The sequence below is a fragment of the Stegostoma tigrinum genome, chromosome 29 (genome assembly GCF_030684315.1).
Source record: "Stegostoma tigrinum isolate sSteTig4 chromosome 29, sSteTig4.hap1, whole genome shotgun sequence".
Taxonomy (NCBI): domain Eukaryota; kingdom Metazoa; phylum Chordata; class Chondrichthyes; order Orectolobiformes; family Stegostomatidae; genus Stegostoma; species Stegostoma tigrinum.
The window spans coordinates 1,597,625-1,621,843 of record NC_081382.1 but is presented as its reverse complement, the minus strand read 5'-3'; the positions used below and the strand labels follow the sequence as shown (position 1 = coordinate 1,621,843).

The 24,219-nt window shown below is 47.9% G+C and overlaps 2 protein-coding genes across 4 annotated transcripts in view; both read left to right on the top strand.

Moving 5' to 3' along the window:
* Positions 1–16,948, top strand: part of LOC125465552 (protein AMBP-like) — a 37,192-nt gene extending 20,244 nt beyond the window's left edge. The window contains exons 6-7 of the mRNA XM_048559193.1: positions 16,221–16,257; positions 16,876–16,948. Of these exons, the coding sequence (XP_048415150.1) occupies positions 16,221–16,257; positions 16,876–16,885 (47 nt within the window). The 3' untranslated portion in view covers positions 16,886–16,948. The remainder of the gene's footprint in view (positions 1–16,220; positions 16,258–16,875) is intronic.
* Positions 16,949–18,400: 1,452 nt separating this feature from the next.
* The window catches only part of exd3 (exonuclease 3'-5' domain containing 3), a 644,822-nt gene continuing 639,003 nt past the window's right edge, over positions 18,401–24,219 (top strand). For all 3 annotated transcript variants that reach the window (XM_059638357.1, XM_059638356.1, XM_048558801.2), the window contains exon 1: positions 18,401–18,578. The gene's annotated coding sequence lies outside the window, so the exon portion shown is untranslated. The remainder of the gene's footprint in view (positions 18,579–24,219) is intronic.

The following is a 24,219-nucleotide window of genomic DNA, read 5'->3' as shown; positions in this document are numbered from 1 at the left end:
TTCAGCTGCTTCATTAATGGCCTTCCTTCCATCATAAGGTCAGAAGTGGGGATGTTTGCTGATGACTGCACAATGTTCAGCACCATTTAAGACTTCTCAGATACTGAAACAAACCATGTCCAGGGTGGCATGGTAGCTCAGGCACTGCCACCTCACAATGCGAGGGACCCAGGTGTGATTCCACCTTCAGCTGATTGTTCTATGTTCTATGATTGTCTATGTGAAGTTCGCATGTTCTCCCCATGTCTGTATAGGTTTCCACTAGACGTTCTGGTGTCTTCCCTCAGTCCAAAGATGTACAAGCTAGGTGGATTGGCCATGCGAAATTGCCCAGAGTGCTCAAATGTGGAGATTGGATGGGTTATGGGGTAAGGGAAAGGGGATGAGCCTGAGTTGAATGCTGTAAGAGTCAGTGTGGGCTTGTTGGGCCAAAGGGCCTATTTCCGCACTGTAGGAATTCTGCAACTAGGGCAAGAAGGGCTGGGCAATCAATCGTGGCTTTGCAATGGTCAAATTTTAGATTTAAAATAATTGAAAGAAAAGATAAGCCTTCCATAACATTTAAAGTTCTTAGCTGGAGTAAGGCAAATTTTAATGGTATGAGACATGAACTTTCAAAAGCTGATTAAAGTAGACTGTTCACAAGTAAAAGGATGACTGACAAGTGGGAGGCTTTAAAAAGTGTGAGAATGAGAGTTCAGCGGCTTTATTTTCCTGTTAGTGTGAAGGGTAAGGCTGATTAACAATATTAGATCATAGATCAGGGCTGCACAGTGGCTCAGTGGTTAGTACTGCTGCCTCACACCTCCAGGGGCCTGAGCTCAATTCCACCCTTGAGTGACTGTCTGTGTGGAGTTTGCACATTCTCCCTGTGTCTGAATGAATTTCATCTTAGTGCACCAGTCTCTTCCCACAGTCCAAAGATGTACAAGTTAGGTGGATTGGTTGTGGGAAATGCTGGATTACAAGACAGAGTAGGAGGTGGGTCTGGATGGGATGCTCTTCATAGGGTTGTTTCAGAGACAGTAGTAACCAAAGATGGCCATTTCAGGCCATTTCTGAAGAAGGGTCTAGGCCTGAAACATCAGCTTTCCTGCTCCTCCGATGCTGCTAGGGGCCTGATGTGTCCATCCAGCTCGACACCTTGTTATCTCTCTTCATAGGGTTGGTGTGGACATGATGGGCCAAATGGTCTGCTTCCACACCATAGGGATTCTATGACTGGTAGGGAATCTATAATGAGGTTCTAGACAAGAATAAGCAAAAATCATATATTAGATATAGACAACTGGGATCAAATGAATCTCTTGAGTAGTATTAAGAGCGTAGGGGCAATCTTAAGAGGGAAATCAGGCTGGAAAAGACGTGATATGAGATAGCCTTGGCAGATAAAGTCAAGGATAATCCAAAGAGATTTTAAGAGTACATTAAGAGTAGCTAGATAGAGAATAGGGCCCCTGAAAGATCATCAAGGTCGTCTATGTGTTAGGAGATGGGAGAGAGACCAAATGAATAATTCGTGTCAGTTTTTACTGTGGACATGGCCATGGAGGTTAGAAAACTCGGGGAAATAAATATTGATGTTTCATCAATAGTTTACCATACAGAGAGGAAGTGCTAGCGGTCAGAGAAAACACTCAGGTGAATAAATCTCCAGGACCTGATCAAGTTTATCTCAGCATATTGTTGGAAGTTAGGGAAGAAACTGTGGGCTTCCCAGCAGAAATATTTCTTTAATCTATAATGACAGGTTCGGTGTTGGAGGACTGGAGGGTTGCAGATGTTGCCTTTATTTAAGAAAGGCTGTCAGGAAAGGCCTGGGAAATATAGACCTGTCAGCCTGACATCGGTGGTGGGCAAGCTGTTGGAGGTAATTCTGCAAGATGGAATTTACATGTGTTTGGAGAGGTGAGGACTGATTAGGGATCATCACCATTGCTTTGTGCATGGGAAATCATGACTCACAAACTTGACTGAAATTTTTGAGGAAGCAACTAAGAAAATTGATGAGGGCAGTGAGGTAAATATTTATATGGACCTCAGTAAAGTCTTTGACAAGGTTCCACTTGGTAGATTAATTAGTAAAGTTAGATCACATGGGGTTCAGGGACACGTTGCCAATTGGATACAAAATTAGCTTTAGCAGGAAACAGGGGTGGATGTGTGTTTTTCGGACTGGAAGTGTGTGACCAAAGGCATTCTATAGGGATCAATACTAGGTCCATTTTTCTTCATCAATTATATATACAATTTGGATCTGAATATAGGAAGCATGGTTACTAAGTTTGTGGATGACACCAAAATTGGTGGTACAATGGACAGCGAAGAAGGTTATCTAAGATTACAAAGAGATCTTGATCATTTCGGTCAATGTGCTGAGGAGTGGCAGATAGAGTTCAATGTGGATAAATGTGAGGTCTTGCATTTTGATAAAACAAACATGGGCAAAACTTATACAATTAATGATTGGGCACTGGCTGGTGTTGTAGAACAGAGAGACCTCAGGGTTTGGATGTATAATTCATTGAAATTTGTGTCATAGGTAGACAGTATGGTTAAGAAGGTATTTAGCACAATTGTCTTCATTGCTCAGATCTTTGAGTATAGGAGTTGGGCATTATGTTGAGGCTGTACAGGATGTTGATAAGGCCTATTCTGGAGTATTGCATGCAGTTCTGGTGGCCCTGCTACAGGAAGGACATTATTAAATTGGATTGGGTTCAGAAAAGATCGACCAGGATGGTGCTGGGAATAGAGGGTTTGAGTTATAAAAGTAGATGGGACGGGCTGAGACTTTTTTTCACTGGACTGTAGGAAACAGAGGGGTGACCTTATAGATGTTTATTAGATAATGAAGAGCACAGATACAGTAAACAGCAATGGTCTTTTCCCTAGGGCAGAGGAGTGTAAAATTAGGTGACTTACTTTTAAAGTGTGAGGTGAAAGTTTCAAAAAGAACACGAGGGCAACCTTTTTACATGGCAAGTGGTTTGTGTGTGCACTGTATGGCCAGTGGAAGTGGTGGATGTTGGTACAGTTACAACATTTAACAGACATTTGGTTAAGTACAAGATTAGGAAAGGTTTGAACAGATATGGACCAAATGCAGACAAGTGGAACTAATTCCAGTATCTTACAAGAAGCAGCTTGTTAAACTACCACGGACTGTAGTAAAAGCTTCAGGCCTAAGCTTCATGGGGAGAATTTGGTTGAGAAAGATTCACCTTGATTGACTCAACATTTTTCAATTAGAAAATGTCAGTCTGAGTGAAGTCTCAATTAAATATCTGGAGGTTTTTCTGGAAGGTCTAGGGACTATCAGGGCTGTCTTGGGTGTTGACGAGGAAGCAATTCCAGAAATCTGCAAGGCCCACCCAGTGCCATTTGCTTTATGAGCAAAAGTGGAGACAGAAATAAGAAGCCTGGAAAGTGAAGGAAGCATCAAGCTAGTCCAGTTTGTTCAACGGGCAGAACCAGTTGTATTGATTGTGAAACTCAACAGGTCAGTTCCCCTATGTGGGGTTTTTAAGCAAATGGCAAACTCTTTCACGCAGCTGGATAAATACCCAATCACTCACATAGAGGATTTACACACAAAGCTGGCTGGGTGCTGTCCTTCATGAAGTTGGACGTGAGCCGTCCGTACTTGCACTTATGGTTTGATGAGGATTTCCAGAAGTATGGTACAATTAATACCCATAAAAGTGTGTACCATTATACCAGACTGCCGTTTAGGGTATCTTCAGCTTGTAAGTCAGTTGCAAAACATCTACATATAGTTCTAAATATAGTTCTTCCCTCATCTCAAAGACTCATTCAGGTTTGTAACTCATCTTTGGATACTAATACTCTATATATATACGACCTGACTCCTTTACCAACAATTAGGACAGCATATTACATGGGGAGCAAGGGTGACTGTCCCCAGTAAAGGTCACTACCAGATACTAGGTGGACTCCACCAAGGATCATCCAGGGGTTTCCAAAATGTTGGCGAGCAGTTATGTCTGGTGACCAGGACTGGTTATAAACATAGCCGTGTCGGTGGAGCAGTGCCCAGAGTGCCAACAAAGTCAAAAATTACCACCATCAGCTATGCAACATATGTGGGAACAGCTGAATAAACCCCAGGCTTGGTCACTCAACGATTATGCCGGTCCTTTCATCGGGTCAATGTCCTTAGACATTGTGGATGCCCACTCAAAGTGGTTGGACATGCATAGAGTTGATTTGTTAAACATGGCTGACCATAGAAAAACTGCGTGCATCTTTTGAAATACACAGAGTTCTAGAAGTGCTCGTCATAGATAACAGGGTATGGTTTACCAGCAGGAAATTTGAGCATTTTCTAAAGTTGAACAGTACTTGACATATAAGGACAGCTCCATATCATCCATCATCCTATTGTCTGGCAGAAAGAGCAGTCCAAAATTTGAAGTGAGTCTTAAAGAAGCAGCCTATTAGATATTAAAATGCCCCAATTCCTACTTTATTATGAGACCGCCCCTTATGCAACTACTATGATGAAAATAATTTTCTTTATAAAGGGACAGCTCCAGCACAGTCGCCAATGGGGACAAGACTTCGCACCAGATTAAATTTGATCTTTTAGGACCAGAGGGGGCAGGAAGGAGATTGAAACGGCAGCAGGGGCGCAAATTATAAACACAAGATTCAGCTCTGTGAGAGAGACATTTTACTTCAGCAGATGCAGATTGGTGTAGCAATCATGGGAAGGCATGGTCAATGCAAGGTCAGGTCCAGTGACATATAAATTGTGGATAGGTGTGATGGTACTGAACAAGCATGTGGGCTATATGAAAGCTGCAAACTCATAAACTGTGGAGAAGCAAAACATGCCCAGCTCTTTGGAACAATCAAAAAGGCTGGTGGAACCTGTGGGTTCTCCCTCTCTGTCAAGCGTTGAAGACGCCTCAGATCTGAGATGGATTTGGCGGCTGTCACTGCCTCAATGCCTTTGCCACCTGAAGAGGAGAACGAAGTTCTTCTGAGACATTTCAGTCATAAGAGGCGAGTTACTATGCATTACATGCTGCCTGTATCCAAGGAGGAACCTGACCTGGTGCTAAAATGTCCTAGGAAGACGTACAAAATGAAACAGACCAGCCTACATTCTTGCACTCAAAGAGGGAGGGACGCAGTGTTTGTAATGAGGTCAACCAGGTGGGCTGGTTTGAATTCCCTGACTGGGGCTGATAAACTGGTTCTGGCTGACAGTTTAGAAATAGGAGTGTCCAATATCCTGTCTGCTCTGAGACCTAGCCCTGATGGAGCTGGATCAGTGTTAAGGACTTTCCATGTGTAAATAAAGGATGACTTGGTGATGGGATATTAGCCTCTGAGGAGTTATTTCAGCTTCCTTACCTCAGATGAATATGCTCTTCTTAAAGGGTATATCACCAATTTTTACGAGATAGTCTGCTTATACCACAGAATCTCATGACAAGATATTAAGGCAAAGGAGTCTCTACTTTGGACTTTAGAAGAATGAAACTTGATCTCATTCAAATATATAAGATTCTGCGAGGCTTGTCAGAGAAAATGTTTCCTCTGAGTGGAATACTGGGGAAATAAGAAGCATTGTTTTAGAACTAAAGGACTGCCAGTTTGAGCTTAAATTATGGGAAATGCCTTCATCAGAGGGTGTGAATGTTAGAATTCTCTAGGTCAGGGGTTTGCACATTTCAGTTGTTGAATATGTTCTAGATTTTGGTCAACAAATTTTTGAATTTTAAGGGAATCAAAGGGCATTTGGGTCAAGCATTACAGTACAGTTGTGGCCAATAATCAGCCAGAATCTTACTAAATGATAGGGGTAAGTTCACAGAGCTGATGGTCTACTGCTTTGTGTGCTCAAGTTCCTAACAATATTGATCTTCACTGCATTTCCACTACTATGTTCTGGGATACTGCAGGAATCACTCAATACATAATATTCTATCTATAAACCACTTGAACTCCTTGGTTAGCTTGGGACCATCCCAGGAATTGTTACTTTCTGTATAAAATGAAACCAAAAACTTGAGTAGACTACTGCTTGTACTTACCAACTTACAAAAGATCTGCAATTCTAAATATAATTAGCGAGTTTTGAGAAGATTTGTAGCTCAGGTTGAGGTTCTGGATGTGAGTTTGCTCGCTGAGCTGGAATGTTAGTTTTCAGACATTTCGTCACCATTCTAGGTAACATCATCAGTGAGCCTCCGACGAAGCGCTGGTGTTATGTTCCGTTTTCTATTTATCTGGTTAGGTTTCCTTGGGTTGGTGATGTCATTTCCTGTTCTTTTTCTCAGGGGATGGTAGATTGGCTCCAAATCAATGTGTTTGTTGATGGAGTTCCGGTTGGAATGCCATGCTTCTAGGAATTCTCATGCATGTCTTTGTTTGGCTTGTCCTAGGATGGATGTGTTGTCCCAATCAAAGTGGTGTCCTTCCTTATCTGTATGTAAGGATACAAGTGATAGTGGGTCATGTCGTTTTGTGGCTAGTTGATGTTCATGTATCCTGGTGGCTAGCTTTCTGCCAGTTTGACAACACCAACCCAAGGAAGCCTAACCAGATAAATAGAAAACGGGACATAACACCAGCGCTTCATCGGAGGCTCACCGATGATGTTACCTAGAATGGTGACGAAACACCTGAAAACTAACCTTCCAGCTCAGCGAGCAAACTCACATCTAAATATAATTCTTCCCTACTCTCTAAGACATATTCAGTTTGTAACTCATCTTTAGAAAATAATTTTCTTTATAAACTACACGAATCCCTCTCCAACAAAAAAGACAACATATCTTTAGATTCTCTCTTTACGTAAGAAATATGAGTTGGAGCAGACTATTTGCATCTTATAGTTCACTCTTAATAAACAAGATTAAGAACAATCATATTTCTCAACAGTACCTTCCTGTATTATCCACAACCTAAGACTATTGATCCCTGTTGTGATGAAACTAAGCTACAATGCAACGCTTGAATGAAGAAATCTCTCCTCAGCTTAGTCATAAATTGCCGACTCTTTATCCTGAGAGAGCCTGTGTAGTAGATTCCCTTAATGATGTCGCTTAAGAATTTTATTGTTCCCGAGCTAGTCAAATTAACTATTGTTGTACTCCCTCGGAGTAAAGTATGTTCTCCTTAGGCAAGGAGATCAAGAACATAAGAACCAGGAGCAGGTCATCTGGCTGTCGAGTCTGCTCCACCATTCAATAAGATCGTGGCTGTTCTTTTCGTGGCCTCAGTTCCACTTACTCACCCTCTCACCATAACCCTTAATTCCTTTACTAGTCAAAAAATTATCTATCTTAACTTTAAAAGCATTCAATGAGGAAGGTTCAACTACTTCACTGGGCAGGGGAATTCCACAAGTTCACAACTCTTTGGATGAAGAAGGTCCTCCTCAATTCAGTTCTAAATCTGGTCCTCCTAATTTTGAGGCTATGCCCTCTTGTTCTAGTTTCACTTGCCAGTTGAAACAACCTCCCTGCTTCTGTCTTCGTAATTTTATTTGTTTCGCCAAGATCCCCCCTCATTCTTCTAAATTCCAATGAATATAATCCCAGTCTCCTTATAAGGCAACCTTCTCAACTCTGGAATCAACCTAGTGAACCTCCTCTGACCCCCTCCAGTGCCAGTACATTCTTTCTCAAGTAAGGAGACTAAAACTGCATGTAGTACTCCAGGTGTGGCCTTATCAGCACCCTATAAAGTTACAACTTAACCTCCCTGCTTTTAAACTCAATCCCTCTGGCAATGAAGAATGAAATTCCGTTTGCCTTCTTAATTACCTGTTGTACCTGCAGACCAACTTTCTGCAGTTCCAGCACAAGAACACCTAGATCCCTCTGCACAGTAGCATGCTGCAATTTTTTTACCATTCAAATAACAGTTCCTTTTACAGTTATTCCCAACAAAATGGAATACTTCACATTAATCTCCATTGAATTCCATCTGCCAGACCTTTGCCCATTCACTTAAACTATCTATATCCCTCTGCAAACTTTCAGAGTCCTCTGCACACTTTGCTCTACCACGTAAACGTGCATGTCAAGTGGCCCTGGCATTGTGTCACTAATACCCTACATTATTTTCATATTCTCACATTCTAACTGCTATGTAAAAAGGCAAACATACAATTTTAATTTCCCAATAGCATGCTGTACCAATGTGTTTGTAGGACATCTTGTGCCAAAATGTCCTTTCTTCTGGGTGAAAAGCTGAGATTCGAGTCATACGTCAGAACTTGTTGACCATGGAAAGTGTGTTTGCAATGTGGTCAAATAGGATGATTTTTGGCTTGTAAGTTCTTCCAAAACAGCTGTTGGCAGGTGGAAGGAGTAGGAAATTGTCCTGTTTAAGCACTCTGCAGAGGGCAATGGCAAATCAATCTTGGAAATGAGGATGGAAGGTAAAAACAGACAGCCTGTTCATCTACTCTGATTCATTTATTAAGATATTCAGGTCCCTCTGAATGTAAACCTTTTCCAGTCTCTCATCATTTAAAAATATTCTGCTTTTGCATCCCTAACCAGAGTGGACAACTTCACATTCCATCATGTTGTAATCCATTGCTAACTCACGCCCATGTCTTATTCCTTTGTAGTCTTGTTGCTTTCTAATTACCAATTACTTTTCTACCCGATGTTTTATTCCCAGCACACATAGATATGTTGCACTTGAACCCCTCATGTAATTCTCTCATGGATTTTAAATAGCTGGTCCAAGAATGGATTCTAATGGTGCTTTGACAGTTACACCCTGCCAACTAAAAATGGCCCCAGAGGAGACAGCCACACTGAGCCCTGCCGCATCTTCACCATCCCCCCAGACCTCCCACTGACTGAGGACGAAGGGTCAGTCCTTAGCAAGGGGCTCACCTTTGTCCCCCTACAACCACACATCAACGAATACCAGTCACGGTTGGATATAGAGCAGTTTTTCCGCTGTCTTCGCCTCCATGCCTACTTCTTCAACTGGGAACCCAACCCTCCTTCCACTGACCCCTTCACCCGCTTCCAACACAAGTCCTCCTCCTGGACACCACCCCCAGGCCTCCTACCCTCCCTCGACCTCTTCATCTCCAACTGCCGTCGAGACATTAACCGCCTCAACCTCTCCACCCCTCTCACCCACTTCAACCTCTCCCCCGCAGAACGGGCAGCCCTCCGCTCCCTCCGCTCCAACCCCAACCTCACCATCAAACCCGCAGACAAGGGTGGCGCAGTGGTAGTATGGCGCACTGACCTCTACATCGCCGAGGCCAGACGCCAACTCTCCAACACCACCTTCTACCGCCTCCTCGATCATGACCCCACACCCGAGCACCAAACCATCATCTTCAACACCATTCACGACCTCATCACCACAGGGGACCTCCCACCCACAGCCTCCAACCTCATTGTTCCCCAACGCCGCACGGCCCGTTTCTATCTCCTTCCCAAAATCCACAAACCTGCCTGCCCTGGTCGACCCATCGTCTCAGCCTGCTCCTGCCCCACCGAACTCATCTCCACCTATCTGGACTCCATTTTCTCCCCTTTGGTCCAGGAACTCCCCACCTACGTCCGTGACACCACCCACGCCCTCCACCTCCTCCAGGACTTCCAATTCCCTGGCCCCCAACACCTCATATTCACCATGGACGTCCAGTCCCTGTACACCTGCATTCCGCATGGAGATGGCCTCAAGGCCCTCCGCTGCTTCCTATCCCGCAGGCCCGACCAGTCCCCCTCCACCGACACTCTCATCCGCCTAGCTGAACTCGTCCTCACACTCAACAACTTCTCTTTTGACTCCTCCCACTTCCTACAGACTAAGGGGGTGGCCATGGGCACCCGCATGGGCCCCAGCTATGCCTGCCTCTTTGTAGGTTACGTGGAACAGTCCCTCTTCCGCACCTACACAGGCCCCAAACCCCACCTCTTCCTCCGGTACATTGATGACTGTATCGGCGCCGCCTCTTGCTCCCCAGAGGAGCTCGAACAGTTCATCCACTTCACCAACACCTTCCACCCCAACCTTCAGTTCACCTGGGCCATCTCCAGCACATCCCTCACCTTCCTGGACCTCTCAGTCTCCATCTCAGGCAACCAGCTTGTAACTGATGTCCATTTCAAGCCCACCGACTCCCACAGCTACCTAGAATACACCTCCTCCCACCCACCCTCCTGCAAAAATTCCATCCCCTATTCCCAATTCCTCCGCCTCCGCCGCATCTGCTCCCACGATAAGACATTCCACTCCCGCACATCCCAGATGTCCAAGTTCTTTAAGGACCGCAACTTTCCCCCCACAGTGATCGAGAACGCCCTTGACCGCGTCTCCCGTATTTCCCGCAACACATCCCTCACACCCCGCCCCCGCCACAACCGCCCCAAGAGGATCCCCCTCGTTCTCACACACCACCCTACCAACCTCCGGATACAACGCATTATCCTCCGACACTTCCGCCATTTACAATCCGACCCCACCACCCAAGGCATTTTTCCATCCCCTCCCCTGTCAGCTTTCCGGAGAGACCACTCCCTCCGTGACTCCCTTGTTCGCTCCACACTGCCCTCCAACCCCACCACACCTGGCACCTTCCCCTGCAACCGCAGGAAATGCTACACCTGTCCCCACACCTCCTCCCTCACCCCCATTCCAGGCCCCAAGATGACATTCCACATTAAGCTGAGGTTCACCTGCACATCTGCCAATGTGGTATACTGCATCCACTGTACCCGGTGCGGCTTCCTCTACATTGGGGAAACCAAGCGGAGGCTTGGGGACCGCTTTGCAGAACACCTCCGCTCAGTTCGCAACAAACAACTGCACCTCCCAGTCGCAAACCATTTCCACTCCCCCTCCCATTCTCTAGATGACATGTCCATCATGGGCCTCCTGCACTGCCACAATGATGCCACCCGAAGGTTGCAGGAACAGCAACTCATATTCCGCCTGGGAACCCTGCAGCCATATGGTATCAATGTGGACTTCACCAGTTTCAAAATCTCCCCTTCCCCAACTGCATCCCTAAACCAGCCCAGTTCGTCCCCTCCCCCCACTGCACCACACAACCAGCCCAGCTCTTCCCCCCCACCCACTGCATCCCAAAACCAGTCCAACCTGTCTCTGCCTCCCTAACCGGTTCTTCCTCTCACCCATCCCTTCCTCCCACCCCAAGCCGCACCCCCAGCTACCTACTAACCTCATCCCACCTCCTTGACCTGTCCGTCTTCCCTGGACCGACCTATCCCCTCCCTACCTCCCCACCTACACTCTCTCCACCTATCTTCTTTACTCTCCATCTTCGGTCCGCCTCCCCCTCTCTCCCTATTTATTCCAGTTCCCTCTCCCCATCCCCCTCTCTGATGAAGGGTCTAGGCCCGAAACGTCAGCTTTTGTGCTCCTGAGATGCTGCTTGGCCTGCTGTGTTCATCCAGCCTCACATTTTATTATCTTAAAAATGGCCTGTTTATTTCTACGTTTTATTTTCTATTCAATGACTAATTCATAATCCTTTCTCATATATCATCCCCACTTGCCTGAGGGATTTTGGTGGAGATGGTGGTGTGGTGTTAATATTAGTTGTGTAATAACTCAAGTTCCACCAGCTGCTGTGGTGTTGTGCTCAGAGCATTGACCTGGGTATCTGAGTTACTAGACTACAAGTTCAATGAGTAAATCTGCAATTTTAACCAATCTCAGTAGTAGCAACCATCATAGCTATTATGGATTGCTGTAAAGACCCAACTGGTTCACTAATACTTTTCCAGAAAAGAAATCTGCCAGCTATAAGTGACCACAGCAATGTGGGGTTGACTCTTAAGGGCTCTCTGACAAGCCCTGGCAAGCCACTCAGTTTAAGGGCAGTTAGGGATGATTAAAACGCTAGCTACTTCCTCAAAAAACTCAACAGATTTGTCAAGTATGATTTTTTTGTCATATATCAATGTTGTTTGTGCAACATTTCTTAATGCCCTGTTCCTTGTACTTAATGGCAGATTCTAGCAATTTGTCAACTGTTGATGTTAAGCTAACTGGTCTATAGTGTCCTGTTCCTTTTTTCTTCCTTTCTTAAATTGGGGGGTTATGTTTGCTACTTTCCAATTTCTAGAAACTATTTCAGAATTTAAGGAAAAATGGGAACCAATTCATCCATTCTCCCTCCATCTCCCCCTTTTAAAAGCCCAGGTCCAGTGTGGTTGCAGTCACTTCATTCCATTAAGTTCTCTGGTATTCATTCTTTATTGATACTGGTTTTGTACGTAAAATGTCCTTCAAAAATTTAATATGGAATCACATAAAAAGATATTTAGCCAGATAACCACAAGCTTGGCAAATGGGACAGTTTTACAGAGTGTTTGACAGAGGGGTGAGGCAGAAATGTTTACGAAGTGAATTCCAGAGATTATGTTGTTCCCCTCACTCCGGCAGTGAGTAGATTGGTCTTGGAGATAATGGGAACTGCAGACGCTGGAGAATCCGAGATAACAAAGTGTGGAGCTGGATAAACACAGCAGGCCAAGCAGCATCTTTGGAGGACAAAAGCTGACGTTTCGGGCCTAGACCCTTTTCTGATGAAGGGTCTAGGACCGAAACGTCAGCTTTTGTGCTCCTAAGATGCTGCTTGGCCTGCTGTGTTCATCCAGCTCCACACTTTGTTATATCGATAGATTGGTCTTGTTTGCTGAGCGTTCCAGACCTCAAACCAATTTTCAAAATGCATATTGACATTGTGGTGATTAAGATGATCTGAATGCCATAAGCATTGAAATCCTATGTATTCTGGCATATAGCTCACTCTCAGCCATTTGTTATTCTAAAATGAAAACTCTTCAACTCTTCAGTTTGATCCAAGACTGTAACTCCATATGATTTCATACATTAATTATCCAATTGGATTCCAATCTGTGACTCGCAGCTGGGCATACGTCCTTCTTTATGTAAATTACCAAATCTCTTCACTTGGATTCCAACCTTAACTCACTCCCAGGAGCCTGTTATTCTTTATGAAACCATGCATACTCCTAGATTACATTCCAATCTGATATGCACTAGACTGATGTACAATTTTAATTTCTGGTAACACAGAGATTTACTCGCTCACTGCGGCACCAGACATCTTGACTACTTCTGAAGAAGGGTCCAGGCCCAAAACATCAGCCTTCCTGCTCCTCTGATGCTGCTTGGCCTGCTGTGTTCATCCAGCTCTACACCTTGTTATCTTAGCTACCTAACATGGTCCATGCAGCTCATTGTAAATGTGGTCTGTCATAACAGCACAATCAATTTCTATTTAAAACCAAAACAGACAGTGTAAATCTAAAATAAAGGGTTTTCAAAACTGCAAAACAAAAGCACAGATCCCGTTAAATGGGAAAGATACAAAGACAAGAAAAGGGCCACAAAGCAATTTATAATCGTTACTAGAAGGGATTATGAAAGGAAGCTTACACGGAGAATTAGAATCCATTAAAAGAAATTTTATAGTTACATAAAAAGAAAGCAAGTAGCCAGGAGCAATGTTGGCCCACTAAAGACTGATATTAGAAACATTATCAAAGACTATGGAGAAATGCAGACATGTTGAAAAATTACTTTGCCTCAGCATTTGCATTAGTAAAGGAGGACCATTTGACAGAAGGCCTGAGAAAATTCATAGTGGGTCAGGAACACGGACTGAATAAAATTAATGTATGTAAAACATTCATAATGAGGAAATCTATGGAATTAAAGAATTAAAACCCCCCAGGAACTCACAATTTCCATCCAAGAATGATAAAGGAAGTAGGGAGTGCATTACCCTTTCAGAGTTCCATCAATACAGGAATTGCTCCTCTGCAGTGGAAAATTACACATCACTCTGCTGTTTAAGAAGGGTAACAGAGGAAAATTGGAAATTACAGTTCAGCTAGTCCAACAATAATGGTGGAGAAATTGTTGGGAGTCTATAATCAAGGATGGGATAACTGAACACTTCAAAGATTTTCAGTTAAGCAGGGACAACCAGCATGGATTCATGATAGGCAGGTCATGCATGACAAAACTCAGTGAATTTTTTGAAGTAGTGACTAAGATATTGGACAGCGAATGTCTATGGATAAAAACCAGAAGAACTGTGGATACTATAAATCAGGGTCAAAAATGGAAATTGCTGGAAAAGCCTAACAGGTCTGGTAGCATCTGTGGAGAGAAATCAGAGTTAACGTTTTGGCTAAAGTGTTAAGGAAGTGTCAATGACCTGAAACATTAACTCAAATGTCTACAAATGTTTTTTATGTGGATTTTCAGAACACATTTGACAAAGACATACATTAGATACTGCTGGCTAAAGAGGAAATGCATGGATTGAGGATAAATTACTGATATGTCTGGAAAATTGGTTGAATGGCAAGTGGCAGAAAGTAGGGATAAACGGTAGGTACTCAAATTGACAGTATGTGACCAGTGGTGTCCTAAAAGGATCAGTGTTAGACCCTTGATTATTCATTTTGTTTAGTAATGACTTGGATAATGGCTCAGGAAGACTAATATCCAAATGTACTGATGACACAAAGTTAAATGACATTGTAGACAGTGTAGTTGATGGCATAAAATAAAAAAGGGATATTGATAGATAAATGAGCAAAACTGTAGGAGATGGAGTTCAATATAAGCAGGCGTGAGGTTTTCCATTTTGGACCAATAAAGAATAGATCAGGGTACTTGTTACACGATATGAAGTTCAATACAATGAATGTCCCGAGACTTGTTGAGTGTTCAGGAACAGGTTTAAAATTCGATGAACAGGTGCAAAAATAATCAAAAAAGATAATGGAACTATGGCCTTGATATCGAGAAGACTGAAGTGTAAGGACACAGAGGTTATGTTGCAGCTATACAAAACTCTTGTTACACTGTGAGCAGATCTGGGCACCACATCTTGGGAAGGATATATTGGCTTTGGAGAGAGGGAGGACAATGTTGGTTTATAAGAAGGATGAAGCAAAAAACAGAAAATTGCTGGAGAAACACAGCAGGTCAGGCAGCACCTGGTGAGAGAATGCAGAGTTAATGTTTCAGGTCCACTGACACATCTTAAGAATTTCCAGCGCCTGCAGTTCTTTGTGGTATTTGCATGAATGAAACCTGGACTTTATAGGTTAAATTATGAGGAGAGATTATAAAAAATTAGGTCTGTTTTCTCTAGAATTTAGAATGCTAGGGGTGGTCTAATTGAACCTTTCAAGATATTAACAGGAAAAGACACTGTGGATAAAAAGAAACATTTTCCACTGGTTGGAGATTCTAGAACCAGATAGCATTGTCTAAAAATGGCCAGACCATTCAGGAGAGTGTTTTTGAACTCTCTTTCACCTACTGTAGTTCATGCTAGATCAGTTTTCAGTTTTAAATCAGATTTAGCTACATTATTGTTCAGCAAAGGTATTAAGGGACATGAGCCAAAGGTAAGTATTTGGAGTTAGGCCACAGATCAGCCATGATTTCATTGAATGTCAGATCAGGCTCGGGTGGCTGAATGGCCTTCTCCAATTCCTATGTTCCATTTAAAATCAGTTCCCCTCCTCATACGTGATGTGGACTTGTTGTAATCCAATTGTCATACTGTTATTTGGGTGAGGAAGGGAATTCATTATTACAGAGCCTTCTGACTCATCCTAAACTTGAATGAACAATATGAATTGTGAACATTAGATTGTGCACACACTGCGTCCAACAGGAGCATGAGCATCATGGAAGTCTACCCCAGGTTCTGTTTTGCAGGTGGGTTATCACTTCATTCACTTCCTAGATATTAGACTGAAATGGCAGCGTGTACTACAAGCTGCATGCCCTGAGATTACAATATGGACAGGTACCAAGACAGCTATCCCAGAATTGGTTAACAGGTGGGCGTTTGGGGCTCAGGAGATGTGGTGAAAGCGTACCCCAGGGACTGACGCTATAAGCACCGATTCAGTGAGACCCATCACTGAACAGCTCACATAACTGCTTTATATTTGACTGTATTTGTTCTGGACTATCCATCGATCCAAGAGACTTAAACAAATTCTCATAATTTTTACATGTAATTTAATCCCCTGATTATAAATCCAGCTACTTGTAAGTATACTTTAAATATGTATTTTGGGAAATAATTTAGAGAAAAAATGCTTAATTCTTGTCACATTTCTGATTATGTAACTGATTTATTTTCTCTGCTATCCTTTCTACATAAGGATCCTGCTCGGGAAACGATGATATTTGGAGCACAGGGTAAGGAAGAATTTGCCTTCAGGCGCATATTAACATAACTCAATCAAGTTGGGAACAGCAGATGTCACACAATTGGGTACAGCACAGCATAGGGCATAACTCTGGACACTACACGAACAGCACTAAGATTAACAATAGGTACCGCCTGAATTCAGCAGAATGACAGCTCTGGGTGAATCATTGGGTGCCCTTGGAAGGTGTATGAGCTGAGAAGTACTGCGCAGTAGTGCTAGAAGGTACCGGATATGTTCATTTTACTCAATCAAGGAGCTGATTCCTGGTATATTTCAGCTGGGAGTAGCTCTACTTCCTGATCACTTCCATTTCATGGGGCTGGATTTGATCAAACTCACAGTTACCAACGAGAGTTCTGCTGGGGGCTGAAGTGAGACAGTCAGGCCACAAGTGTCCAAGGGGATAAAGACAGGCAGAAATCAGAAGGTTCTCAACCATTTACAGTATGGAAGGATTAAATAGTGTGAAAAGGACACAGCATCCCCGAGGGTGGGAGGGAAAGCTCAGACTGAAGGAAACTGCTTGATGCTTCACTTGCTGTCTCACTGTGTGGCACTAACCTGTAACCGGCTGTGAGGCCACTCACCCTCCTCTCTTTTACAGGAGACGATGAACTTCTGGTTGTTCCCAATAAAGTGTAGCTGGAAATAAAAGAAAAAAACAGTGAGAACAATGATGGAAATGGTCATTAAAGTGATGATTTTAAGTGATCCATCAAACACTTTGTACGGACTGATCATAAATGCAACTGGCAGACAGAAAAGAGTTCACACAATTTCACGATCAGTATTGTGACTATGCTTTAAAACTATATGATCAGTAAAATTCTGTAATTGAAAATCACCAATTCACTAGGGTATGGACTGTTCAATATGCAAAATGCCAAGAGATATAAGAAATTTCTGCATCCTGTGAATGGGTACTAATTTTAGTTATTCAATTTTTTGCGTTGAAACTAACAGGGGTCTGAGCAATATGGGCCCTGGCGAGATATGTTGGAGATTTGGGTGAAGTTAGGTGAGGCCTATCTTGACCTTGGGAATATTTCATTCCTTCCTTCTTTCATATTTTTGAAAAATGACACCAGCATAACCTAGCAGGCGCTTGATTGATTCCATGTCCACATACATCCAATCCCGACACCACTGACCCTCAAGAGCAACAGTGCGTACTATGCACAAGATGCACTGCAGAAATTCATCAAAAATCCTGAGACATCATTTTCAAAACTCAGAACCACTTTCATCTCGAAGGACAAGGGCATCAAAACTTGAGAACACCGTCAGGACTTCTAGGTTTCCCTTCAAGTCACTTACTATCACGCAAACTAAATCGCCGTTCCTTTACTGTTGGTGGGTTAAAGTCTTGAAATTGTCAAAGGCATTATGCACCAAGCTACAACACATGGACTAAAGAGGTTCCAGAAGGTAGTCACCCCAACCTTCTCAAGGGCAAGGAATGATGGGCATTGGTGGGCAATAAAATGCTGGTGAGCCAGCGACAGAGTGAATAGAAAAGGTATAGTTTCATTAAAAAAATCAAAGAAAACCAGCATTGATATGTTGAAGACAAATATTGTTGAACTAACCCAACTGTGTTTTTTTTGCTGAAGTTAAAAAGAGGGTCATGAAGAGATGCAGTTGATGTGGAGTATATTGGCTTCCATAAAATGTTTGATAAAGGGCCAGAGAACAGCCTTCACGGCAAATAGACAGTCGCAACAGAGGTATAAAACTTTGAAATTATGTGAATTATAAGGAGAGTTAGTGACGTTTTCTAGAGGGTCAAAACTGGCTCTGCATGTGGCAGACAACTGGGGGTACAATGTACCAGGTTTCAACAGCAAGAGCAGGGAGAAACAATAAAAAAATTCTGATTAAGATCCAAGAGCCGTCGATGCTGGACAGAGATTGCACGACATGATACCGAGCTTGAGAAGCACAAATAATGATATGGTAATGACCTATTGTGAGCAAGACAGGTAACGACTTTAGTAACATGGCGACCAAACAAACAGCCATAACCAATATGGCGCCCAGAAGACCCGGATATCGACCTCAGCAACATGGTGCCCGAGCGGTGCAAGAGGATATGAGGTCAAATGCAACGGAGGCAAGAGGCAGTGCATCCGGAAGCTGTTACCCTGGTTCGTGAGGGAAATCAGGCTGACAGATCTACAAAGGTGCAGCTTTCGTTAGGATGATCCAGCACAACGTTCATATAGTTATACAGTTCACAGGAGAGGACAATGTGGACCATGATGTGACCAGAGCTTCCCCCATTAACATTACAATTTGCAAATATAGGTGAGAGTCAGCGTGTGTGTGTGCGCGCGCGCGGGACTGTACCCCAGTGAGGGTCAGAGAGAGAGAGAGAGTGTCTGTCTGTCTGTCTGTGTGTGTGTCTGTGTCTGTCTGTCTGTCTGTGTGTGTGTCTGTCTGTGTGTGTGTCTGTGTCTGTGTCTGTCTGTCTGTGTGTCTGTCTGTCTGTGTGTGTGTGTGTGTGTGTCTGTCTGTCTGTCTGTGTGTGTCTGTGTGTGTCTGCGTGAGTGTGTGTCTGCGTGAGTGTCTGCGTGTGTGTGTGTCTGTGTCTCTGCGTGTGTGTCTCTGCGTGAGTGTCTGTCTGCGTGAGTGTCTGTCTGCGTGTGTCTGTCTGCGTGTGTCTGTCTGCGTGAGTGTCTGTCTGCGTGAGTGTCTGCGTGTGCGTGAGTGTCTGCGTGTGCGTGAGTGTCTGCGTGTGCGTGTGTGTCTGCGTGTGCGTGTGTCTGTCTGCGTGTGTGTCTGTCTGCGTGTGTGTCTGTCTGCGTGTGTGTCTGTCTGCGTGAGTGTCTGCGTGTGTGTCTGTCTGCGTGTGTGTGTGTCTGCGTGTGTGTGTGTGTCTGCGTGTGTGTGTGTGTCTGCGTGTGTGTGTGTCTGCGTGCGTGTGTGTCTGCGTGCGTGTGTGTCTGCGTGCGTGTGTGTCTGCGTGCGTGTGTGTCTGCGTGCGTGTGTGTCTGCGTGCGTGTGTGTCTGCGTGCGTGTGTGCGTCTGCGTGCGTGTCTGCGTGCGTGCGTGTGCGTCTGCGTGCGTGTGTGTGCGTCTGCGTGTGTGTGCGAGTGTGCGTGTGCGTGCGTCTGCGTGCGTGTGCGTGTCTGCGGGTGTGTGTGTCTGCGTGTGTGTGTGTGTGTGTCTACGTGTGTGTGTGTGTGTCTACGTGTGTGTGTGTGTCTGCGTGTGTGTGTCTACGTGTGTGTGTGTGTCTGCGTGTGTGTGTCTGCGTGTGTGTGTCTGCGTGTGTGTGTCTGCGTGTGCGTGCGTCTGCGTGTGCGTGCGTCTGCGTGTGCGCCTGCGTGTGCCTGCGTGTGCGTGTGCCTGCGTGTGCGTGCGCCTGCGTGCGCCTGCGTGTGCGCGCGTCTGCGTGTGCGCGCGTCTGCGTGTGCGCGCGTCTGCGTGTGCGCGCGTCTGCGTGTGCGTGTGCGTGTGCGTCTGCGTGTGCGCGCGCGTCTGCGTGTGCGCGCGCGTCTGCGTGTGCGCGCGTCTGCGTGTGCGCGCGTCTGCGTGTGCGCGTGTGCGTATGCGTCTGCGTGCGTGTCTGCGTTTGCGTGCGTGTGTGTGTCCGTGTGTGTCCGTGTCTGCGTGTGTGCGTGTGTCTGCGTGTGTGCGTGTGTCTGCGTGTGCGCGTGTCTGCGTGTGCGCGTGTCTGCGTGTGCGCGTGTCTGCGTGTGCGCGTGTCTGCGTGTGCGCGTGTCTGCGTGTGCGCGTGTCTGCGTGCGTCTGCGCGTGCGTGCGTCTGCGCGTGCGTGCGTCTGCGCGTGCGTGCGTCTGCGCGTGCGTGCGTCTGCGCGCGTGTGTGCGTCTGCGCGTGTGTGTGTCTGCGTGTCTGTGTGTCTGCCTGTGTCTGCGTGTGTGTGATTCTGCGTGTGTGTGATTCTGCGTGTGTGTGATTCTGCGTGTGTGTGATTCTGCGTGTGTGTGATTCTGCGTGTGTGTGATTCTGCGTGTGTGTGATTCTGCGTGTGTGTGATTCTGCGTGTGTGTGATTCTGCGTGTGTGTGAGATTCTGCGTGTGCGTGTGTGTGTTTCTGCGTGCGTGTGTGTGTGTCTGCGTGTGTGTGTGTGTCTGCGTGTGTGTGTGCGTCTGCGTGTGTGTGTGCGTCTGCGTGTGTGTGTGCGTCTGCGTGTGTGTGTGCGTCTGCGTGTGTGTGTGCGCCTGCGTGTGTGTGCGCGTCTGCGTGTGTGTGCGCGTCTGTGTGTGTGCGCGTCTGTGTGTGTGCGCGTCTGTGTGTGTGCGCGTCTGTGTGTGTGCGCGTCTGTGTGTGTGCGCGTCTGTGTGTGTGCGCGTCTGTGTGTGTGCGCGTCTGTGTGTGTGCGCGTCTGCGTGTGTGTGCGTCTGCGTGTGCGTCTGCGTGCGTTTGTGTCTGCGTGTGTGTGTGTGTGTGCGTCTGCGTGTGTGCGTGTCTGCGTGTGTGTGTGTCTGCGTGTGTGTGTGTCTGCGTGTGTGTGTCTGCGTGTGTGTGTCTGCGTGTGTGTGTCTGCGTGTGTGTGTCTGCGTGTGTGTCTGCGTGTGTGTCTGCGTGTGTGTCTGCGTGTGCGTGTGTCTGCGTGTGTCTGCGTGTGTCTGCGTGTGTCTGCGTGTGCGTCTGCGTGTGCGTCTGCGTGTGCGTCTGCGTGTGCGTCTGCGTGTGCGTGTGTCTGCGCGTGTGTGTGTCTGCGCGTGTGTGTGTGTGTGCCTGTGTGTCTGCGTGTGCGTCTGCCCGTGCGTGTGCGTCTGCCCGTGCGTGTGCGTCTGCCCGTGCGTGTGCGTCTGCCCGCGCGTGTGCGTCTGCCCGCGCGTGTGCGTCTGCCCGCGCGCGTGTGCGTCTGCGCGCGTGTGCGTCTGCGCGCGTGTGTCTGCGCGCGTGTGTCTGCGCGCGTGTCTGCGCGCGTGTGTCTGCGCGCGTGTGTGTGCGTGTGCCTGTGCGTGTGCGTGTGCGTCTGCCCGTGCGTGTGCGTCTGCCCGTGCGTGTGCGTCTGCGCGTGCGTGTGCGTCTGCGCGTGCGTGTGCGTCTGCGCGTGTGTGCGTCTGCGCCTGCGCGTGTGTGCGCCTGCGCGTGTGTGCGCCTGCGCGTGTGTGCGTCTGCGCGTGTGTGCGTCTGCGCGTGTGTGCGTCTGCGCGTGTGTGCGTCTGCGCGTGTGTGTGTCTGCGCGTGTGTGTGTGTCTGCGCGTGTGTGTGCGCCTGCCTGTGTGTGTGCGCCTGCCTGTGTGTGCGCGCCTGCGTGTGTGTGCGCGTCTGCGTGTGTGTGCGCGTCTGCGTGTGTGTGCGCGTCTGCGTGTGTGTGTGTGCGTCTGCGTGTGTGCGTGTCTGCGTGTGCGTCTGCGTGTGCGTCTGCGTGTGCGTCTGCGTGTGTGCGTCTGCGTGTGTGTGTCTGCGTGTGTGTGTGTCTGCGTGTGTGTGTCTGCGTGTGTGTGTCTGCGTGTGTGTGTCTGCGTGTGTGTGTCTGCGTGTGTGTTTCTGCGTGTGCGTGTGTCTGCGTGTGCGTGTGTCTGCGTGTGCGTGTGTCTGCGTGTGCGTGTGTCTGCGTGTGCGTGTGTCTGCGTGTGCGTGTGTCTGCGTGTGTCTGCGTGTGTCTGCGTGTGTCTGCGTGTGCCTGCGTGTGCCTGCGTGTGCCTGCGTGTGCGTCTGCGTGTGCGTCTGCGTGTGCGTCTGCGTGTGTGTGTGTCTGCGTGTGTGTGTGTCTGCGTGTGTGTGTCTGCGTGTGTGTGTCTGCGTGTGTGTGTCTGCGTGTGTGTGTCTGCGTGTGAGTGTGTCTGCGTGTGAGTGTGTCTGCGTGTGAGTGTGTCTGCGTGTGAGTGTGTCTGCGTGTGAGTGTGTCTGCGTGTGAGTGTGTCTGCGTGTGCGTGTGTCTGCGTGTGTCTGCGTGTGCGTGTGTCTGCGTGTGCGTGTGTCTGCGTGTGCGTGTGTCTGCGTGTGCGTGTGTCTGCGTGTGCGTGTGTCTGCGTGTGCGTGTGCCTGCGTGTGCCTGCGTGTGTCTGCGTGTGCGTCTGCGTGTGCGTGCGTCTGCGTGTGCGTGCGTCTGCGTGTGCGTGCGTCTGCGTGTGCGTGTGTCTGCGTGTGCCTGCGTGTGCGTCTGCGTGTGCGTCTGCGTGTGTGCGTGTCTGCGTGTGTGTGTCTGCGTGTGTGTGTGTCTGCGTGTGTGTGTGTCTGCGTGTGAGTGTGTCTGCGTGTGAGTGTGTCTGCGTGTGAGTGTGTCTGCGTGTGAGTGTGTCTGCGTGTGCGTGTGTCTGCGTGTGCGTGTGTCTGCGTGTGCGTGTGTCTGCGTGTGCGTGTGTCTGCGTGTGCGTGTGTCTGCGTGTGCGTGTGTCTGCGTGTGCGTGTGCCTGCGTGTGCGTGTGCCTGCGTGTGCCTGCGTGTGTCTGCGTGTGCGTCTGCGTGTGCGTGCGTCTGCGTGTGCGTGCGTCTGCGTGTGCGTGCGTCTGCGTGTGCGTGTGTCTGCGTGTGCCTGCGTGTGCGTCTGCGTGTGCGTCTGCGTGTGTGCGTGTCTGCGTGTGTGTGTCTGCGTGTGTGTGTGTCTGCGTGTGTGTGTGTCTGCGTGTGTGTGTGTCTGCGTGTGTGTGTGTCTGCGTGTGTGCGTGTCTGCGTGTGTGCGTGTCTGCGTGTGTGTGTCTGCGTGTGTGTGTCTGCGTGTGTGTCTGCGTGTGTGTGTCTGCGTGTGTGTGTCTGCGTGTGTGTGTCTGCGTGTGCGTGTGTCTGCGTGTGCGTGTGTCTGCGTGTGCGTGTGTCTGCGTGTGCGTGTGTCTGCGTGTGCGTGTGTCTGCGTGTGCGTGTGTCTGCGTGTGCGTGTGTCTGCGTGTGCGTGTGCCTGCGTGTGCGTGTGCCTGCGTGTGCCTGCGTGTGCCTGCGTGTGCCTGCGTGTGCCTGCGTGTGTCTGCGTGTGCGTCTGCGTGTGCGTCTGCGTGTGCGTGCGTCTGCGTGTGCGTGCGTCTGCGTGTGCGTGTGTCTGCGTGTGTCTGCGTGTGCCTGCGTGTGCCTGCGTGTGCCTGCGTGTGCGTCTGCGTGTGCGTCTGCGTGTGTGCGTGTCTGCGTGTGTGCGTCTGCGTGTGTGTGTGTCTGCGTGTGTGCGTCTGCGTGTGTGTGTGTCTGCGTGTGTGTGTCTGCGTGTGTGTGTCTGCGTGTGTGTGTCTGCGTGTGTGTGTCTGCGTGTGTGTGTCTGCCCGTGCGTGTGCGTCTGCGTGTGCGTGTGCGTCTGCGTGTGCGTGTGCGTCTGCGTGTGCGTGTGCGTCTGCGTGTGCGTGTGCGTCTGCCCGTGCGTGTGCGTCTGCCCGTGCGTGTGCGTCTGCCCGTGCGTGTGCGTCTGCCCGTGCGTGTGTGCGTCTGCGCGTGTGTGCGTCTGCGCGTGTGCGTCTGCGCGTGTGTGCGTCTGCGCGTGTGTGCGTCTGCGCGTGTGTGCGCCTGCGCGTGTGTGCGCCTGCGCGTGTGTGTGCGCCTGCGCGTGTGTGTGCGCCTGCGTGTGTGTGTGCGCCTGCGTGTGTGTGTGCGCCTGCGTGTGTGTCTGCGTGCGTTTGTGTCTGCGTGTGCGTGTGTGTGTGTGCGCGTCTGCGTGTGTGCGTGTCTGCGTGTGCGTCTGCGTGTGCGTCTGCGTGTGTCTGCGTGTGTGTGTCTGCGTGTGTGTGTGTCTGCGTGTGTGTGTGTCTGCGTGTGTGTGTGTCTGCGTGTGTGTGTGTCTGCGTGTGTGTGTGTCTGCGTGTGCGTGTGTCTGCGTGTGCGTGTGTCTGCGTGTGCGTCTGCGTGTGTCTGCGTGTGTGTGTCTGCGTGTGTGTGTCTGCGTGTGTGTGTCTGCGTGTGTGTGTCTGCGTGTGCGTGTGTCTGCGTGTGCGTGTGTCTGCGTGTGCGTGTGTCTGCGTGTGCGTGTGTCTGCGTGTGCGTGTGTCTGCGTGTGCGTGTGTCTGCGTGTGCGTGTGTCTGCGTGTGCCTGCGTGTGCGTCTGCGTG